We start from the raw sequence: 20,758 nt of genomic DNA on the forward strand, positions 1-20,758 counted from the left end.
GGAAGAAATTAACATTGTACTCCAAGAACACAGCAACACTTTAATTTTTACTTAACCTTTCTTTGCAACCCCGCAGCCAGAGGTGGAGTGGTTTGGCTGGTGAGCCATTTCCCCATAATTAACTTAAGGGCCCCAACTCTTCCATTCCTGAAAGTATGGTCGAACTAGGAGCATGGGTGCAGACAGCAGCTGGATAGGGTGAATTTGTATAAATCTATTGGCAGAGCAGTGATTTGCCTGGCTTGTAGACCTAAGACCCCTTAACACTTCCAAGTCAAGAAGAGCTGACTCATCCAGTTCCCTGCCCCTCTGACCTCCTTCTGTTTGAGCTTTCCTCTGCTTCAGTGGCTCTCAACTGGGGGCACTTTTCATAATGACATGGTTTTGGTTATCACATCGGTGAAGGAGAAGGAGGTTCTACTGGCATCCAGTGGGTAGAGAAACTGGGAATGCTGCTAAACTAGGGGTGTGCTATAGTGCAAATAACAATCAGGCCCCAAAGGTCAATAGTGTACAGTGGGAAACCCTGACCTCCCTCAAGCTGTGTGTATAAAAAGGGCACCCTAAAGGCAAGGGCGTCTTTCTGTGTCTGCCCGTGGAGAGCAGATTCCCTCGGCATTGCTCAGAGGGAATCCTCAGCCTGATTCTGCGCCACATTCCTCATCTGTAAAATGGGAATAATAGTACTGCTGACGGCTGTGGTGTGAACTAATGTAATGAACCAGTGGCCCGAGTCCAGCGTGGGCGCCAGCAACGGGATGGACAGTGAGCGCCCCTCCCAACTTCCCTTTGCTCCTGAGGACCATCCTCCTCCTGGGAGCCCAGCCCCGGCCCTGCCGCTGCTATCCTGCGCCAGGCCTTATGAATGACGGCGGCCCGGCGACCTCTGACCCGCGGCGCCCCTCCCTCGCTGGCAGGTGGACAGCGTCTGCGCCAGGGGGAGGGCGGGGGCACCGCAGAGGCAACCTTGGCTGGCCCGCGGCCGCTGCCGCACTGAACGGGGGCGGAGGACTGCGGCGTGCACGGGGCCGGGAGGGCCTGCACCGGTCTGGACTGCCTCCTGGTCCTCCGAGCGCCGCGCGGCCAGCCCCGGCAGCAAACTGCGCCTCCGCCCCGCCTTCTCACCCCGGGATTGACACTGAACGTTCTGGGGAGGACGGGCCGGACTGCGCGTTTCGGCCAATTGGCGATCTCGTTGGGCGAGCCCGGGGCCCTTGTCGCGAATCTCAGCCAGTCAGGCGCCTCGCGAACGCGCGAGTGGCCGAGTGGCCGGGCACCCGCAGCATGCGTCACGGGGCCCGGACCTATAGCGGCAATGGAGGGTCGCAGAGGGCCAATAGGCGGCAGTGTGGTGCCGTCAGTCAGGGCTGTCTGGGCCAATGAGCGCAGGCTGCGGGAGCGTCACAGACAGACAGCAGCAGCGGACTTGGGCTGAGGTTCCCGGGCGGGCGCGGAGAGACGCGGGAAGCAGGGGCTTGGCGGGGGTCGCGGGGCCGCAGCCAGCGCAGCAACCCGAGGGGCCGCTACCCCCGCCGCCGCCCAGCGCGCTCCTGGGCCGCAGGCCGCCGCCAGCACCCGCCGCGCCGCAGCTCCGGGACCGGCCCCGGCCGCCGCCGCCGCGATGGGCAACGCCGCCGCCGCCAAGAAGGGCAGCGAGCAGGAGAGCGGTGAGTGCTCAGGCCGTGACCCCAATCTCGGCCCCCGTGCTGTCAGCCCCCGCCTTGTCCATCACCGCCTGGCCCCTCCCCCATGAGCCCCCCCCCCATTTCTCTCTGTTTACCCCCCAGCGTCTCCTACCCCTTCTTGTCTAAGGTTAGGGCCCAGGCCCACAGAAGACCCCTCCCTATAAGGTCGCCCTTGTCAAAGGCCGCCCCCCACTGCAAAAACTGTGCGCCCCCCCCCAAAACCCAGCTGTCACTGCCAACCATGGCAGTATGACCGCTGGGGCCCTGCGTGGGGCCCTGTCACCACCCCACTCCTTACTTTCCTGGACCCTCTCCCCAGATTCTACTCCCCCCACTTCCTCACTCACCTGTCCCATAGATGGGACCCACCACCAGACCCTAACCCAGGCTTCTGCCAGTCTTGGGAGTGCGTAGGATTTGCCTACAACCTATAGGGACCTTGGTCACTTGGTGACCACACCCCTCCCCCCTCAAGCCCCCGCCATCTTTCTCCTGCCCTTTCCCTCTTCGTCTTACCACAGCCCCGCTCCGAACCCACTCTGCCCCCTTGAGCTTTTCCCCGAGCCATCTCCAATATTGTTTTTCCCTTCTGTGTTACTTGGCATGGGGGACAAGATCTTTCTGGGTCCCTCTGCCCCTCTCTCATCCTGTCACTCTGTCACTGCTTCTCTGCTTGTGTTATCTTTTCCAGCAAGCATCTGTCCCTGGCTGGGGTAGCACACTGTTTATGAACCTAGAGAACTGCTTTAGTGTGTCCAACGCCAAGTTTGCGCTGATCTTGCCGGGTTCATTTCTTCCTCATTCCCAGGTTGGGATTTGGGGGGCAACAGCAGAGCCCCATCCCATCTGCTGTGCAGTGAGCTCTAGTCTCCTTGGAGGGCCCCTCAGTAATAAACGGTTGTTTCACAACTGAGGCTCCGTCATTCACCCAGTCCCCCGGGCTTCTTCACCCGCTCCTGGCTCGGGATGAAAAGTGGGGGATGAAGAGTCTGAGTTTAACAAGGCTTCTTCAGCTTGAGTTGGAATGGTGAGAAAGGGGACTTGAGATGGCAGTCTAGGAGAGTAATGGGTGTCATCTAATGACTTGTTTGCCAAGGGACAGATTCTGATTATTCCCAGGGCTCAGCTTGAAAAAGGCTTGTTCTCTGCTCAGCACCCAAATTATGTTGGCCTTTTCCAGCCGAACAGAGTAAGAAATTTTGTATCTGGAAATGCCTTGAGAAATGGCCTTACTCCCCTTCCTCAATTAGTCCCGCTCTTAAACTGTTATCACTCCAGGCCTAAAGTTGCTCTTCAGCTAGGATCTACTTCCCGTTACCCAGAAAGAGTCAGAGCTGAAAAGGGAGGCTACATCCAAATATGTCCTTCCCAGTTACTGGTCTCAAACCCCAGTGTCTGAGTCCCCTGAATGCCTCCTCCCAGAAAGACCCAGACATAAAAGTCAGGGATCTTTATTCTCATACAGATTTAAATGGCAGAACTCAGAGTCACTGAGCAACCATGGGGAGAGCTGACATGTCACCAATGGGCAGGGAACATGGAGGCAAGTGCCTGTAGCTGAGTACTTGATGACAGAGAAGCAGGTGGGTAGTGACCAAAAAAGGTCTGCACATGAGCTTGGAGGGGATTAGGCAGGAGGGAGGGGCTAGGCCCCCAGCAGGTGAGGCCCGGGAGGTAGAAGGTAGAGGCAGGCAGCTAGCAGTATATTGCAGTTGAAAGTTGGGGAGATGACCTAGTCCTGGAAAACTTTCCAGGTATATCAAACACGTGCAGTGGGTGACATGGGGCGCTGGGGAGCTGCCTAGGGAAGAAGATCAGAGGCTCTGGAAGGAACCACTAATTCTCTCAGAGCACAGGGCAGGAATGGACCATCATGGTGAAATAAGACCACTGTTTATTGGGCATCTAGGATATGCCAGGCTAAATTGTTTCCATAGATCTATCTGCTCGAGTAATTTTCATATGGGCTAGTTTCCGAATTTTCTAAACAACTCGCTGAATTTGATATAGATGATGTCACAGAGGCAGGATTCACATCCAGATCTGCCTACCAGCCAACTTCCTGGACCTCAAAATTTCCCAACCCAGACATGCTCAAGTTACCTCCCTGATTCTTATTCTATTTACTTATATTTTCTTAATTTATAATAATAAAAATTTTGATTTACTTTTGTTCAGATGTAAACTTTGATCTGTCCTAAGCAGTAATATAAATGATATCATGGGATTACTGTGCCAGTTATATTCTCTTTGCTACAGATTGAAATACAATATGATTAGAAAAGTGAAATGTCCCTAAAATTATTTCATACCCTGCCAATGGGACCCATATCACACATTGGGAAATGCCTGAACATCCAGTTCCTTCCAGAGACTTGCAGGGGCTCTCATAGAAGGAAATAGAATAAGAAAGGAAGCCCCTCTTTGCTTGGAACTCTGATTCTGAAAGGATGGAGTTAGACAAAATTTGCCCTCTTGTAACTAGCATGGGGTGGGGTGGGAGTTAGGGGCAGTAGCCAGGCCAGCCTGCAGGGGGCACCTGAATTTCATCTGCCAGACAACAGTCAAATTGGCGTAAGGAGAATGCCCAAGCTTTAGTAGGCACTAGTTAACCACCATCCAGCCCCCTGTGCTACCCTCTGGTGCCAAGGCAGGACAGTGTCAGCCTCTCTCAACAGAGTGGGAATCTGCTCTGGGGTAGAGTGGAGGATATCTGTATCCAAAGATACCAAAACCACTGGCAGGGGCCTCGAGCAAGATGCTAAGAGGGCAGAGAAAAAAAGACCTAGCACCTGGCTCCTGAGCAAGCTGCAGAAATTGAAAGAGGGCAGTGGCCCCAAGAGGCCCCTGGGATAGGCAGCCAAGTGGGGCTCAGGCTTTAGCTGGCATTGGCCAAATTCACCAGCACCCCTGGGAGCTGGCCCACAAGGGAAGGTGTAGGGCCAGTGAAAGGGAGCCCCCAAACAACCCTCCAGGCCAGGGGTCCCCAAACTACGGCCCGCGGGCCGCATGCAGCCCCCTGAGGCCATTTATCCGGCCCCTTCCGCACTTCCAGAAGGGGCACCTCTTTCATTGGTGGTGAGAGGAGCATCCGCATCCTGTGCTCCTGGAGTACTGTATGTGGTGGCGCCGCAAAGCGCTGAGACGCTCACGTACAGTACTACTTCTGGTGACACAGGACGCACGCATTACAGCTCCGGAAGCATGTCATATCACTTGTTACGACTAGCAGTGACAAATATGGAACCGGACATTGACCATCTCATTAGCCAAAAGCAGGCCCATAGTTCCCATTGAAATACTGGTCAGTTTGTTGATTTAAATTTACTTGTTCTTTATTTTAAATATTGTATTTGTCCCCGTTTTATTTTTTAAATTTAAAATAAGATATGTGCAGTGTGCATAGGGATTTGTTCATAATTTTTTTATAGTCTGGCCCTCCAACGGTCTGAGGGACAGTGAACTGGCCCCCTGTGTAAAAAGTTTGGGGACCCCTGCTCCAGGCCCTAGGGACAAGCAGATCCAGACTCTGAGAGTGAGAAGTTTTCCCAAGAAGTCCCTGGATAGGAAGAATTGCTGCCTTCTAACATGCTACAGAAGTACAAGAGGGACAAACATTTGTGCCATGGCAGTTGTATGGGTGCCCCAGAGGGTCTTGCCAAGGTAGCTTTTTTCCCTTTGCCCAGTCGGGCCTACCAAAACTTGAGGGTCCTGTTTTCCCCTCCTCTGCCACCACTGGCCTTGATTGGGTTTCTCTTATTACCACCAACACCAACACGCCCACCAGCACTCCCCTGGCAACTCCCTTGCTCCCCCTATCCCTGGCAGGTCTCTGGGGATGGGCAGTCAACCTAGTGCTGCAGGTCTCTTGAGCCTTCCCAGCCACCATAGTTTTGGTGCCCTGAGAAGAAGACTTGAGTGATGGCTTCCAGCCCCGATGGTGAGCCCCTGTTGCTATAGCAACTCTAGGCACTCTGCCCCTGAAATGAGGGAGGGACTGCAGTAGGGTTGGGGAGCAGATGGAGAGGAAAAGGCTGTTGACTTCTCATTGGCCCTGGAAACCCTTCCCTTACAACCCTGATTTGGGAACCTAAGGAATAGCAGGGGGGATGATGGGTGGCCCAATTCAGACAAGGGAGTATGGTCTACCCAAAGCAGGGGTCCAGCTCAGAGCATGGGGGTAGTCCAGCCCAGTGTTGGGATTCAGCTCAGAATGGAGGTGGGTCCAGCTTAGTGATGGAGTCCAAGTCAGAATGAGGATGTCCAGATGGAGTCCCAGGTCAGATAGGCCAGTACAGAATGGGGATTCATCAGACTGGGGAGTGGTCCTGCCCAGTGTTGGGGTCCAGCTCAGACTGTGGGGTATTCTAGTTCAGAGCAGGGGATCCAAGCCAGACGGGTGGAATCAGCTAGCTCAGAGCAGGGATCCCAACCCAGGCTTGGCATCCCTCTCCCAGAATTCCTGGGACAACCAGGTTTTGGTGGGCAGAGAGTACTGAGATTTGTCTGGGGAGTCTGAGTCTGGGCTCCTGTTTCCTGCTGTGGTCCTGGCTTTTCAAAAGGTGTCTGAGGTTCTCTTTGAGTCCAAATCAAATCCTGACCAGGATGGAGGCTGGCATATGCGCGCGGCGCGCGCACACACACACACACACACACACACACACACACACACTCACCCAGTGGAAGACATGGGCAGGGAGGCAGGTTTCACAAGTCAGCAGCTGGCTGAGTTTCCCTTCTCTGCCACTTCCTGTTGTCAGAAGAGCCACGTGTGCTGGATACTCTGGGAGAAGCTGCCACTGACCCTCCACGTTTGGGAAAAGAAGGAGGAAGATGGTCAAGGCAGTCTCCCCCTCCCCCACTCCTGGGTTTAGCCTTTCGTTTCCGGTTTGGACTTTCATGGCCTAGAGCAGAGCCAAGTACAGGGCAAGGTTTGACAGAAGCCAAGGACATCCCAGGATGCTGTTCCACTCTCCAACCCTGCATAGGAACAAGAGAAAGTCAGATATACCCATTTCTCTCTCGGGGTAGCAGAACCAGGAGGAGATAGGGTTGGAGATAGGGTTGCTCTGCACCCCCACCCTCCCATCCCTCTGCCCCACTGCCTTTCTCTCCAGCTGCTCTTTCTGCTAATTAATGGAGCTCGGGGCCCTCCTTAGCCCCCAGGGAGCCCCTGTCTGCTGTCTGGGCCTAAGCCTTAACTCCTTCTCCTCTGCCCAGTTGGCACTGCCCTGGGCACATCAGGTACCATCCTCTGGGTAGTCCAGCATCCACTGGGGAAGGCAGGGTTTGCCATCCTGGGAACAATGAAGTCCCTGGAATAGGAAGTTCGTTTTAGCACCCCTCCCCTAGGGTCAGGGAGGCCAGCCAGAAGGAACATCCTGGGGAGAATCTTCCCACTGCCTCCTGCCAGGAGGGCCTTTGCAAACCTTGGCCATCCAGGAGCAGGTACCTTTAAATGCTTCCCAGGCAACCAGCTCCTCCTCCAGGGTCCCCCCGAGGCCCTCCCAGAGGAAGCCAGCTCAAAAACTGCATATTCCTGGTTCCCCAGCAAAGGGAAGATTCTAGGGAGATCCCAGAGTATCCTGGGATGGATCTGTGGTTAGACAATGGCCAAGGTAGGGACTCAGAGACCACATTCCAGTTCTGGCTGCAGCTTCTTCTTTGGGCCCATCTGACTATTCGTTTCCTGAGCTACCTGCGCCAGGCCCTCTGGGTACCTAAGCCACAGCCAGCACCCTGAGCCTCCCCGGTGAGGGGCTAATGGGTTCCCGATAATCCCTTCCCACGCCACCCCCTATTGCACCCTCTGCTGGAAGAGGCAGGAAGCAGAGGTGAGTATGGGGGCTCCTGGCTGGGGGTCTCCCCATCATTCTTCCTCTTTATCTGCCTGTTCCTCCTGGCACTGCCCCTCCCTTGTGCTTCATCCCCAATCTGGCAAACCAGTGGCACTAGAGGGGACAGAGAAGGGCTGTGCTAGGACTGCAGCACATTGTGGAGCCTCTCAGGAGGGTTCCCAAGTCAGAAAAGCAGGACATGACAGTCCTCAGGGATAGCTGAGAGCGAAAAGGGAAGTGGGACCAGGCATTCTGGATTCCTCTCGAGCGCACTCCTCCCTACATTCCTGGGTGGGTGAAGGTAGGATTCTAAGAAAGTACCATTTCCACCACCTTCAATCAGAATTACTATGTACATTGGAAGTGTCCAAGGAAGGTAGTGTGAGTTAGGAAAGATTCAGCTAGTGAAAGCATTGGATGTGGTGCTGTCCCTAAGTCCAGAGAGGTCTCTCAGATAGTTGGTGGCCCAGCCAGACATGAGCTTAGGACTCCTGACCATTCCTTGACTGCCCTCTCTCTGCCTGGTCACTCTTTGTAGGGTTTTTGTTTTGTTTTGTTTTGTTTTTGTATTTTTCTGAAGCTGTAAACGGGGAGAGACAGTCAGACTCCCGCATGTGCCCAACCGGAATCCAGCCAGCACGCCCACCAGGGGGCGATGCTCTGCCCCTCCGGGGCATCACTCTGCCGCGACCAGAGCCACTCCAGCGCCTGGGGCAGAGGCCAAGGAGCCATCCCCAGCGCCCGGGCCATTTTTGCTCCAATGGAGCCTCGCTGCGGGAGGAGAAGAGAGAGACAGAGAGGAAGGAGAGGGGGAGGGGTGGAGAGGCAGATGGGCGCCTCTCCTGTGTGCCCTGGCCGGGAATCGAACCCAGGACCTCTGCACGCCAGGCCGACGCTCAACCACTGAGCCAACGGGCCAGGGCCTCTTTGTAGGTTTTTATTGGCCAGTGGTCTCTCCTCCATCTGCCACTCATAGCCACAGGGAAGGCTCTTTTGTCCTAATGTTGGGAACAATGGGGGAGTGGTAGCTACCTGAAGGCCATATGGGACTCCTGGCACAGCATAGGGGTGAGACACAGAAGACAGGCAAGGCTAAAGTACAAGTGTACATGGCCCCTCAGGGTGGCAACCATCTAGGTCTAGGAACATCAAGGGGTGGAGGACAGGTCTGTCTATGGGCTACTCTGGTGCACTACAACCTGTCAGCAGTGAAGTAGTTAATTTTATAAGTAGTGGGGTCCAGCAGGCGACCTCAGGCCTGGTCAGTCTTCTTCACAATGAGAGTAAGAGCTCTGAGCCATCAGGGTAGGACTTAGTGCAGAAAGCATTCACCACAGGGCTGCCTGCCACATAGGCAGGGTTCCTGAACAACAGTGTGCCTGGCACCGGGGGGCACTCACAGGACAGTTCTATAATGTTCAAATTTGTCAGGCCACACATTTAAGATTTGAACACTTAACTCTTCCCTTGTATTTTATACTTCAATTTTTAAAACTACTTGATAGCAAAATTAATAGTTGACAGATATATGGTATGAACCTCGTGCAGGTCACTGTCCAACGCACTTTGCCAAGATTAATTCCTTCAGTCCTCACAACTACCCTGCCAGGCCATTACTAGTATTATCCCCATTTTACGGATGAAGAAAACTGAGGCCCAGAGAGGTAAGTAAGGTCAGTCACACAGTTTATCCAGGATCAGGCTGGGGTCTGAACTTGATCTCAATCCCAGAGCCCTGGCCCTTAGCTGATATGCTTGGCTACTTCGGGACAAGAATTACTCTTCAAGCCTCAGTTTCCTAGATTATTAAACAGAGAGAAGGACAAAAGGAAAGTTGCAAGCTAACCAAATGAGATAGTAGAGACAAAGCAGCAGGCCCAGGGTCTGCCTACAGGAAGTCTTCAGTTTTAGCCAGATGGTAATGATATTCTCTTTAGGGTACTGAGGATCCTCTGGGGAGTGGGCATCAGGTGAGGCCTCCCTTGAACCAGCTCTGGAGCCAGAGCCCCTGAATTGGCAAAGGTGGGAGTAGGGCCAGCTGGGCACCAAGGGACAGCTGAGCCCCCCAAGGGCGCCTGCTACCCGAGCCCCAGAGGCCTCCACTCTGAACAGGCCCTCCCAGAGAAGGGGCTTGAGGAACAGCCAAATCCTGAGGCTATAAATACCTTGGCTGGCCTCGTCCCTGGCCATGGAATGTTGGTCAGAACTGGGGCAAGTGGGGGTGGGCTGGCCTGGGTACTGCTCTCTGTCCCCCTGAGAGTGACCCCCGAGTTGCCCAGCACCCCATTTTGGAAGTGCTGAGGCTAGATCCCACATCTCTGTAGTAAAGGGGGCCCAGGCCTGAGCCCAGATTAGGACCCCCTAAAGCTGCCCTCAGAAAGCCAGGGCACCCAAAAGCCCTGGGGGGGAAAACCAGACTCTGGTTGAAACAGCCACACCCCACTTTCCACAAATGGTTATCTCCCCAGAAATACCCTGGACCTGCCCCAACGAGATGGAGTCTCCCTCTAACTCTCCCATTTCTTCCTTCCAGTGAAAGAGTTCTTAGCCAAAGCCAAAGAAGATTTTCTTAAAAAATGGGAAAATCCTGCTCAGGTAAGCCCCCCAGATATAGAGCCCTGGGATAGGCAAGCTGATGACCCCCTCATCTTCTCATCTTCCAGCTTCATCCCTGTGACATGGCTAGGATTTAGAGCCCCGTGGAGGGTACCTAGACACCCATGGGGGCTCCTGGGTAGAAGCACCTGATCAGCTACTGAAGGATCCCCCATCTCATCCTACCACCCCCTACAACTGATGGCCCCTGCCCCCCATGCAGCTGCCAGCAGCTCCTGGGCCCCAGGCCAGGGCCAGATCTGGCCCCTGCCACTCACCTCAAGGAATGTGCCCTGTGCCATCTTATTTTCCACCCTCTGTCTTCACCCCATCACCCCCCCCCCCGCTCCCCAGGGCCCCCTCTGCTGGTAGCAGAGAGTATGCCCCAGATCTTGGCCCAGCAGGCCACAGGGAAGAGGGTCCCTGACTTTCCCAACCCTCCACCTACAGAATACAGCTCATTTGGATCAGTTTGAACGAATCAAGACCCTCGGCACAGGCTCCTTTGGGCGGGTGATGCTGGTGAAACACAAGGAGACTGGGAACCACTTTGCCATGAAGATCCTAGACAAACAAAAGGTGAGCTCAGCTCTGCCCTATAGGCTGGTCCCACCTGCTACTAGAGTGCTCTTCCTATCCAGCCACTCACCAACCAGTTCTTTTTTTTTGCATTTTTCTGAAGCTGGAAACAGGGAGAGACAGTCAGACAGACTCCCGCATGCGCCCGACTGGGATCCACCCGGCACGCCCACCAGGGGCGATGCTCTGCCCATCCTGGGCATCGCCATGTTGCAACCAGAGCCACTCTAGCGCCTGAGGCAGAGGCCACAGAGCCATCCCCAGCGCCCAGGCCATCTTTGCTCCAATGGAGCCTTGGCTGCAGGAGGGGAAGAGAGAGACAGAGAGGAAGGTGCGGCAGAGGGGTGGAGAAGCAAATGGGCACTTCTCCTGTGTGCCCTGGCTGGGAATCGAACCCGGGTCCTCCGCACGCTAGGCCGACGCTCTACCGCTGAGCCAACCGGCCAGGGCTCCAACCAGTGCTTGAGCCCCATCCTATGCCAGACTGAGGACTAGAAGAGCACCATCTTGCCTTCATGAAGTTCCCCTCCAGGCCAACCATCTAGAGAAATCAGGCACTGGGCATGGGTCACACACCTAGCCTGTCTTCCAGGAAGCCTGAGGTCTTTCTGGAGGAGGTGGTATTTACACAGGCCTGCTTTCTGTACATATTTTTAATATCCTACTTATGACAGGCACTACTGTAAAGCAGCACTGTCTTGCCTGACCAGGTGGTAGCACAGTGGATAGAGTATCAACCTGGAATGCTGAGGACCCAGGTTCAAAACCCCGAGGTCGCTGGCTTGAGTGTGGGCTCACCCAGCTTGAGTGTGGGTTCACCAACTTGAGTGCAGGGTCGCTGGCTTGAGTGTGGGATCATAGACATGACCTCATGGTCGCTGGCTTGAGCCCAAAGGTCACTGGCTTGAAGCCCAAGCTTTCTGACTTGAGCAAGGGGTCACTGGTTCGGCTGGAGCCCTTGGGTTAAGGCACATATGAGAAAGCAAATCAATGAACAACTACAGTGCCTCAACTACGAGTTGATGCTTCTCATCTTTCTCTCTTCTTGTCTGTCTCTGTTTGTATTTTGCAAAAAATAATAATAAAGCAACACTGTCTAGTAAAAATGTCACACAAGCCATGTATGATTTTAAGTTTTCTAAATCCCCATTAAACAAAAGAAACAGGTGGAAAGCATTTTAACAATATGTTGTAATTAAGGTAGTATATCTATATTATCATTTCAATTACATAACCAATGTAAATATCATCAATGAGACATTTTAAATTTTTTTTCCATACCAAGTTTTCAAAATCCAGTGTGTGTTTTACACATCTCTGTTCTGATGTTAAATCTTCACTGGAAAGACCAGAGAAAGTAGAGAACTTGAAAAAGCAGATTGGCATAGACCAAGCTGTTCCAGGTAGGCTTGAAAATTTTCCAGCAACTGTGTTAAATGTCAGTTTTTAAAATTTCACTTTAGATACTTAAAATTTTAAACTAGGTTCCCCAGTCTCCCTGCTGCCTAAGTGCTCAGCAGCCACACATGCTTAGTGTGGATGGTATTGGGCGTGCAGGTATAGACTCAAAGGATACAGTTGGCCCTGGCGGCATAGCTCGATTAGTTAGGGCATCATCCCGATACACAGAGGTTGCCAGTTCAGTCCCCAGTCAGGGCACATACAGGAATAGATTGGTACGTTTCTCTCTCTTCATCTCTCCTCCTTCCTCTCTCTCTCTAAAATCAATAAGTAACTTTTAAAATTTTTAAAAATGATGCAGCTGCATGCAAAGCAGAAAAGGCCCCAGGACAAGAATTTAGAGGCGACTAAACAGCTAGGGTACCGGTGTGTGACACGCCAGCTGGCCGCTAACTAGCTGTCTGTCACGATATTGCCCCTATCTGGGCTTTCAAACTGGTATGCTCACAGTACACACCCCTCAGTGCCCCTGTCACTGCACACAAAGTGCCTGCTGGCAATAGCTGAGGGCTGAGGAGGAATTAAATTGCCTGGGGTCTGGGTGGCTGTGTGGCGTGCTCTAGAAAAGTTTTTTTGGTTTTTTTTTTTATGTTTTTTATTTATTTATTTATTTATTTACAGGGACAGAGAGAGAGAGTCAGAGAGAGGGATAGATAGGGACAGACAGACAGGAACGGAGAGAGATGAGAAGCACCAATCATCAGTTTTTCGTTGTGACACCTTCGTTGTTCATTGATTGCTTTCTCATATGTGCCTTGACTGCGGGCCTTCAGCAGACCGAGTAACCCCTTGCTTGAGCCAGCAACCTTGGGCTAAGCTGGTGAGCATTTTTTATTTGCTCAAGCCAGATGAGCCTGTGCTCAAGCTGGCGACCTCGGGGTCTCGAACCTGGGTCCTCGGCATCCCAGTCCAACGCTCTATCCACTGCGCCACCGCCTGGTCAGGCTAGAAAAGTATTTTGTAAACCCCCTACTCCTTGAGTACTACTATTGTCCATTTTTGTTTCTACTGCCCCTTCCTCCAAGACGCCTTCTCTGACTCCCCCTGCCCCATACTTTGCCCCACACTTCATCTGGGCATCTGCAGGCCTCGAGCTTCCCCCATCACAGCTCTGATCCCTCTGGGATGAGAGGCCTGGTGACTCTTGTATTCTTGCCATGAACTGCATGCCACATGGGGACAGGCAGCCTCAAACTCCTTGTTGAGTCCCCAGCACCCTATATAGCAAAGGTGGATTAAGGTCGGTTGAGGCCCCAGGTGCAGAAGAAAATATTGGGCCCCTTAAAAAAAGAGAGAGGGGGGAAATAAAAATACATGTTTACCATATTTTTAAATAAATAAAAAATATCATGTACTATTAATGTTAAAATTGCACATATGAAACCAAACTGGGTGTCATTAGAAAAATGTATAAATTTTCTCTAGGGCTCCACAGGCCACAAATACTCACAGGAACCATTCCGACCCTGGCACCCCTACTTCTAGGCGCCAGGGGGAGGAGAGCCCTCTTATACCTCCTCTTCTCCACCCCCTCTCCCCCACAGGTCGTGAAGCTGAAACAGATTGAGCACACGCTGAATGAGAAGCGCATCCTGCAGGCTGTCAACTTTCCGTTCCTTGTCAGACTTGAGTTCTCCTTCAAGGTGGGGCCAGGATCACCATTGTGGGTCCCAGTCATCAGGGAATAGAGGGGGCAGGGAGGGAAACTGCGCCTAGGAGCTAAGAACAACCAGTGGCTGCCCTAGGGGCTTACCCACTGATGGGGGTGGGGGTCAGCCTGGGGCTCTGATACACCCAAATTTAACTCCTGGATCTATTTGATAACCTTGGGTGGTAGTGTTGCTCAACCTGGATGACATCTTTTAAAATCACTGCTCTGTTTACAAAAACCTGACCCATGGTCTGTGTTCAAATCGCAGCTCAGCATCGCCTGCTTCTATGACCCTGGCAAGGGACTTCACTGTCCTGAGGCTCAGTTTCTTCATCTGTAAACTGGGGATCATAAGGTTGCCATGAAGTTCCAAACACATCATGAGTGCCCTGTGTGAGCTATTTTGGGTGCCATCCTAAGCTGGACTTTGAGAAGTGGGGAAACCCACTCGGGGCCTGCCACCCAGGCAGTCACAAGGGTCTGTGCTTGATGCCATGCTCTACTGCTGCTGCCTTGAAATTCATAATCAGTTTCATAATTACAACTTTACTTTTGGGGTGGGTATAAATTCTGTAGCCTATCCTGGTTCCATTTTACAGATGACAGCCTGTGGCCCAAGAGCCTTACTCAGGACAGTCACAGATATGAGCTGCTGTGGAGTCCCCTCTCCAGCCCAGGCACCTCTAGCCAGCCCTCCCTTTCACTGCCCCCCATAAGCAGGTTAATGGATTTCCTTTTTTCCTCATGGGCAGAGGGAAGTGAGACAGGTAGCTCACTGAGCAGAATGCCTGGTGCCTGGCATAAGCTTCATATAGGAGCCGAGATTGGTGTTGTCACCTTATTTCTGAACTCCTGCTGGCTGAGGGCACCAGGCTTTCGGGTGGGGCCAGGGCTTGGGGAGCAGGGCCCTGATTAGCTACTGCTCCCCACAGGACAACACAAATTTATACATGGTCATGGAGTACGTGCCCGGTGGGGAAATGTTCTCACACCTGCGGCGGATCGGAAGGTTCAGGTGAGTGGATTGCCCTCTGCCACTCCAGGCCAGGGGTTGTCCACAGGCGATGTCACATAATCAAGCCATCTGGGGACATGGAGATGGCCTCTCCAGGTCCTTGTGGTTTCTCATTCTCCCCAAGCTGAAGAAACTGCAACGTCTCAACCACCACAAAACAAAACAAACATGGTAACTTAAGTATCTCCATTTAATGGCAATCTTATACAGCTTTTAAATTTATGCTATTGTTTTATTTTGTTTATTTGTGTAACTATGCACTTTACATACAATAAAATGCATAGGTCTTCAGTATTCTGTTCTATGAATTTTGACAGTTGCATACATTTGTGTAATTACCACCCAAAACACCATATTGAGCATTTCATCTCCCCAGAAAATTCTTCGAACACCTTTTTTGGCAGATTACCACCCTGACAAAGGCAGTTGTCCCTTCTGCTTTAAACACCATAGAATATGTTTGGTCTAGGTTTGGACTTTATATAAATGGCATTGCATAGTTCATATTCTTTTGTCCTTTTCTTCTTTCTCTTCACATAATTGTTTTGAAATCTAGCCACGGGTTTGAGCATATGCATCATTTGTCCTGGTGGTAGTGTTGGGTAGGATTCCATTGTATGAGTCTGTCTGTGACACAATCTGTGACACTATTCCTCTGTTGATGGACACCTGGGCTCTTTCCAGTTTGGAGCTCTATGTGAATAAGGCTCTTCCTCTTAAATATTTGGATAGCTAGGTTGGAGGCCACTCTGTAGACCCACCTGCTAGACCACTTGGGGGTAGATGATGGGTCCTGCTGGGTATGGCCACCCATAATTACCCATCCTCTCTCCACCTGTCCCCACCAGCGAGCCCCATGCCCGCTTCTACGCCGCCCAGATTGTTCTGACCTTCGAGTACCTGCACTCACTCGATCTCATCTACCGGGACCTGAAGCCGGAGAACCTTCTCATCGACCAGCAGGGCTATATTCAGGTACCCGCTGGGCCAAGCAAGGGACAGCCTCAGGTGGCCATGGCCTGGACCCTCTCTCCCTCCCTCTCGACCAGCCCCACTCTTGTGCCCTCAGGTGACAGACTTTGGTTTTGCCAAGCGTGTGAAAGGCCGCACTTGGACCTTGTGTGGGACCCCCGAGTACCTGGCTCCTGAGATCATCCTGAGCAAAGTAGGCACCTCCCCACCCTGCCTGCTGCCCGTGGGGCCCACTCTACCCGTGCTCCCTTTTCACCCTTCTCCCCTCTTCCTGCACCCCATTCTTACCCCAGGGCTACAACAAGGCTGTGGACTGGTGGGCCTTAGGGGTTCTCATCTACGAGATGGCTGCTGGCTACCCACCATTCTTCGCTGACCAGCCCATTCAGATCTACGAGAAGATTGTTTCTGGGAAGGTGAGGCCTGGATGCAGGGGCTCCACCCAGGACAGACCCTTCCCCACCTACTATCATTGTCAGAACAATGGAGCAGTTCATTAAGTCAGGCCAAGCAGTGAAGCCGAGTACATCAGCCATGCTAACTGAGGTCAGAATTTCACACAACCTCACTGGCTATTCCTGCACCCACAGTGCCAACCTCCCGAGGGCTTCCAAAACCCCAGGCCTCACCTGCACTCCCGTCCTGCCCAGTGTGAGGTTTTACTCACCCCTAATCCTCCCTTTGTGTGAGTTTTCACAAGTTTCACAGCAGAAAAGCTAATGTGTTTGGTTCCCAGACTCCACTGGGCAGTCATTTGGTGTGTATAGCCTATACCCTCTTTCTCAAATGCAGAGTTCCTAACTCAGAGCTTGCAGATAAAGGGACTGATAGAGCTGTCTCTACAGAGAGCACCCCCTCCATTTTTCCCAGCACTCTGAGGGACTGAGCAAGCTGAGGCATGGAGAGGGGATATATTTGGTCCAAGACCCAAGGGCCTGAGAAGACAAAACCCCACTTTTGTCTTCACCCATCTCCCTGGGGGGACCCAACCATCCCTCCATCTGACCCAGGAAATGGTGCAAGCAACTCCCAGCTCAGACCGGGTGGGTAGACCCACTCCAGGTACCAGTGCTACTCCTTAGCTTTGACACCTCGGGTAAGTGCCTTCCCCCTCGGAGCCTCATCTTACCCACCCGAGAGCTGGGGAACCAGCCACCTGCCTCTCAGGGAGATTGAGAGAAATTAAAAGCTGAAAAGTGAGGGTTACAAAAAGGAAAAAATGAGTTGTCTGCCACCAGGCACAATAGAAATTGCCAAGAGAATGGCCCAAAGTGGGAAACAAAGAAAAAGCCATAGAAAGTTCCAAGAGGGGAAAGGAGACGAGCATAAATCCTTTCTTTGTAGCATTTCACAGTTCCCACGCACCCTCAGCAGTATTATCTCCTTCATGCAACCCTGGGATATCTGCCCTGTGCAGGAAAGGCAGGCACAGGCCCAGAGAGGTTAAAGGCCATGGCCAAGGTCACAGCCTATAAGAGGCAGAGCAGTGCTGGAAATTGGTTCTTGCAGCTGTAAGTCCAGTGAATAGTTGCATATGAGACTGGGTTCAGAGCATTTGGGGAAAGTTTCTGGAAGATTTGAAGAACCTTAGCTATGCAAAAAGAAAAATAGAAGAACAATAACTTCTCATAAGCATGGATATTTCTGAAGTCCCCAGACCCCAGCAGAGCCACCTTAGAAAGCAGTAGCTAAAAATGCAAGTTCAGGAGTCTAAGAGACCCAAGATGGAGCCACCCTGTTCTATTCCTCTTTGTGACCTTGGGTATGCTGTTTAACCCTTCTGAGCCTTAGTTTCTTCTTTCAAATGGGAACCATCATAGCACTTAGCTTGGAACAGCAGTTCTCAAAGTGGTCCCCTCTCCATCACCATCAGCATGGCCAGGAAACTAGCTAGAAATGCAGACTCTCAGAATCAGAAACTGCAACAGGCCCCATGAACTGTTTTAATGGGATTCTGATGCCCACTCAAGTTGGTCCTCTGCCCTTTAGGACTGTTGGATGGCAAAGGGAGTGTTCTGGGGTCCCCAAGCTCCAAGCCAGTTTCCCACCTTGTCTGTGTCCCCTTATCCCCACATCCAGGTGCGGTTCCCATCCCACTTCAGCTCGGACCTGAAGGATTTGCTGCGGAACCTCCTGCAGGTGGACCTTACCAAGCGCTTTGGGAACCTCAAGAATGGGGTCAACGACATCAAGAACCACAAGTGGTTTGCCACAACTGACTGGATTGCAATCTACCAGAGGAAGGTGGGGGCCTCCTCTCCTCCCTGGGTACACTGAGGACTTTAGGGGCAGGCCAAGAGCCAGGGAGAGCTGCCAGGAAAGACAGAAAGGGAAGAATTTGAAAATAAGCCATGGGCTCTGGGTCATTCTAGCTGGGGCAGTTTAAAGCAATAGAGGTCTAGAGATGGGATTGTGGGGTCACTTGGCACCACGTAGTGAGCTTGGGCAGTAGAGGCTGCTCTCTGGAAAGACATTTTCCCATTGGTGAGCTGGCTATAAGAAGATTCTTGGGTTGTTAAGGTGAGTTCACATCCTAATGCTAAGCTCAGGCCTGAGTCTGAGTAAGTTATCTTGTGAATGTTAGCCCATTCTTATTTATTGTTTGTTGTTTTTTACAAGCAAAGGTTTATTTAGAAAGTCACAGAGGTAGAAGTGAATCATGGAAGAAGTGAGCCAGCCAGGCCGTGTGGGCTCCAGAAGCAAGGTACAGAGGCAAAAGAAGGGCCCTTGGAGCTTAGGGGGGAGAGAGAGAGAGAAAGAGAAAGGCAAGGAAAATGTGCCTGGGGGGAAGGAGAGGGGGAAAGGTGCAGGCATGCTCAAGAGAGGGAGGACACTCATATTTATTGTTTTAATAAGGCTTATGTTGACTGCTGAGGTCTGGGTGGTTCTTGACCCTTCTCCAGGTGGAAGCTCCCTTCATACCAAAGTTTAAAGGCCCTGGGGACACAAGTAACTTTGATGACTATGAAGAAGAAGAGATCCGAGTCTCCATCAATGAGAAGTGTGGCAAGGAGTTTTCTGAGTTTTAGGGGTGTGCCTATGCCCTCAAGGGATTTCTTTCTTTTTTTGTGGGGGTGGGGGGGAGGGAGGGTTGGATTGAACAGCCAGAGGGCCCCAGAGTTCCTTGCATCTAATTTCACCCCCACCTCACCCTCCAGGGTAGGGAAGCAGGAAGCCCAGATACTCTGAGGGACAGAAACACCAGCTGCTCCCCCTCACCCCTTCACCCTCCTGCCCTCCCTAATGCTTTGTCTTCCTTCACCCCAGCCTACTTCTGCTTGTTTTAAAGGAGTATCTCAGTTCTAGTCATACCAGGTCTTGCTAGTGTATCCAGAGACAAGGTGTGGAAAGGGGGGCCCAAACTTAACTCCAGCCCCTTTTCCTCCCCACCTCCCTCACCAAACCACCAGCAAACTTGCTAAGGGAGAATAAAAGAATGGCCAACCTTCCCTTCAAAACAACCTTGCCTGGGAAGGAGAGATTTTAGTGACCTGTGCAGTGGGCTACTTGCTAGATTTTTTTTTAAAACCACTTACAAACTTATTTACGTTACACCAGTGCCTCCCTCCCATCTTCCTATACCCTCTTCTTATCCCCCCTCTGCAAATCCATTTTAACAAGCCTGGGAAGCAGATTGACTTGTAAAGGAAAGAGCTGGGGTTCCAACCTCTCCCCCAAGCTGCTGATTTCCCTGAAGGGTCTCAGCCCCTTTAGGAAGCCCCTACCCCCTTATACCCCAACAGACCTTTCTTCACTTCACCCTTGGGCTTTGGGACCCATACAAAGCAGCTGCCCCTCTCGCTGCTAAGGAGTTGTACCCCAAAAAGATAGAAGGGGAGCCCCAAGCCCAGGGTCCTTCTTCCCAGCAGCACTCCCCCAAATTCCTTAATTTTATTCTCAGCTGGATTTTAATGCCCAGCCTCCTCTCAACTCGGGAACGCAACCCCCTAAAAAAGAGGCAAAGACCCCGTTCCCCTCTATGGTCAGGGTTCACTGCCTGGGTTGCTCGGGAGGGACTGTTTTATTTACCCAGCATCCCCTCCTAACCCCCTCATCCTGGGCGCTCCTCTGCTCAGCTGTCAGCTCTTACACTTTCCCCCCATTTGTGCTTTTTTCTCACTAGGAAAGTGGGGAGCCCGTATTCAACCCCAAATCTGTCTCTCGTAACTTCTCCCCATCCCAGGAGGAGCTCACAGGCCTGGGGTGGGGCCCTGGGTGGGCGCAGGAGTGATTCAACCTGTGTGCTGGGAAGGACGCGACTTGCTCTTGAACAGTGTGCTGTTGTAAACATATTTGAAAACTATTACCAATAAAGTTTTGTTTAAAAAAAAGTGTCACTGGTGTTCCTGGCTTTGGTCAACCCCACCCCCATACACATACCCAGGATGGGTTGGAAAGGGAATTTCGTACACCAATATCCAGGCTCATCAGGACCTAGCCTGGAGTCCTTGTAAAACTGGGTTTAGCTGACTTCCGCCACTCGCCACCAGGCCCCGCAGGAGAAGGGGGCGCTAAACTGCCCTATAACCCTGAATTTGGGGTTCCAATGTCAGCATCGGTGCCCCTTCGGCATACAACCCCGGGCCGAGAGGGAGTTCCAAGGAGATTTCTGGGGCCACAGCGCCGGGAGGCCAGGCTGCGGGGTGGGGCGGGGAGGCTCTAGTGGGGGCAGTCAAGGATTGGGGAGATGGTGCGCGTCCCCCTTCCTGCCTTCTCAGCGCCCGGCCAAGCGCGCCTTCGGGGCACTGGGGTGGCGGCGGCCCGAGGGTTCGAGGGTTCCCGCGGCGCCCGGGTAGCGCGGCAGCCCAGCCCTCGAGCGGCGAGTTCCCGGTAAATGCGGTCCCGAGAGCAGAGCGCGCCTGGGAGGCGTGGAGAGGGGGGCTGGGCGCCGGGGACGTCTGGGTCCCGCGCCCAATGGCTGGAGGGCGGCCGAGCGCCGCGCGTCCGCCCTGCCCGCCCCCTC

The 20,758-nt window shown here is 52.6% G+C and overlaps 2 protein-coding genes across 2 annotated transcripts; both read left to right on the forward strand.

The window, feature by feature from the left end:
• The first annotated feature begins 1,396 nt into the window (after positions 1 to 1,396).
• On the forward strand, positions 1,397 to 19,505 carry PRKACA (protein kinase cAMP-activated catalytic subunit alpha). The gene is made up of 10 exons (XM_066347346.1): positions 1,397 to 1,667; positions 10,056 to 10,117; positions 10,568 to 10,696; positions 13,702 to 13,800; positions 14,741 to 14,823; positions 15,672 to 15,798; positions 15,893 to 15,988; positions 16,089 to 16,211; positions 17,875 to 18,039; positions 18,699 to 19,505. Exons 1-10 carry the CDS (start codon positions 1,622 to 1,624, stop codon positions 18,822 to 18,824), a joined length of 1,056 nt encoding a protein of 351 aa, XP_066203443.1. The 5' UTR covers positions 1,397 to 1,621; the 3' UTR covers positions 18,825 to 19,505.
• SMIM46 (small integral membrane protein 46) lies at positions 7,276 to 7,513 on the forward strand. Its single transcript, XM_066361040.1, has one exon. The coding sequence runs from the start codon at positions 7,276 to 7,278 to the stop codon at positions 7,426 to 7,428; it is 153 nt and encodes a 50-aa protein (XP_066217137.1). The 3' UTR covers positions 7,429 to 7,513.
• Positions 19,506 to 20,758: the final 1,253 nt, after the last annotated feature.

Source organism: Saccopteryx leptura, chromosome 1 (assembly GCF_036850995.1).
Source record: "Saccopteryx leptura isolate mSacLep1 chromosome 1, mSacLep1_pri_phased_curated, whole genome shotgun sequence".
NCBI lineage: Eukaryota > Metazoa > Chordata > Mammalia > Chiroptera > Emballonuridae > Saccopteryx > Saccopteryx leptura.

Coding starts and splice junctions, on each gene's coding strand:
- SMIM46 (XM_066361040.1), top strand. CDS start 7,276: ATGGATCTGTGGTTAGACAATGGCCAAGGTAGGGACTCAGAGACCACA.
- PRKACA (XM_066347346.1), top strand. CDS start 1,622: ATGGGCAACGCCGCCGCCGCCAAGAAGGGCAGCGAGCAGGAGAGCG. Junction 15,799..15,892: donor ACCAGCAGGGCTATATTCAG/GTACCCGCTGGG, acceptor TTGTGCCCTCAG/GTGACAGACTTTGGTTTTGC. Junction 18,040..18,698: donor TTGCAATCTACCAGAGGAAG/GTGGGGGCCTCC, acceptor ACCCTTCTCCAG/GTGGAAGCTCCCTTCATACC.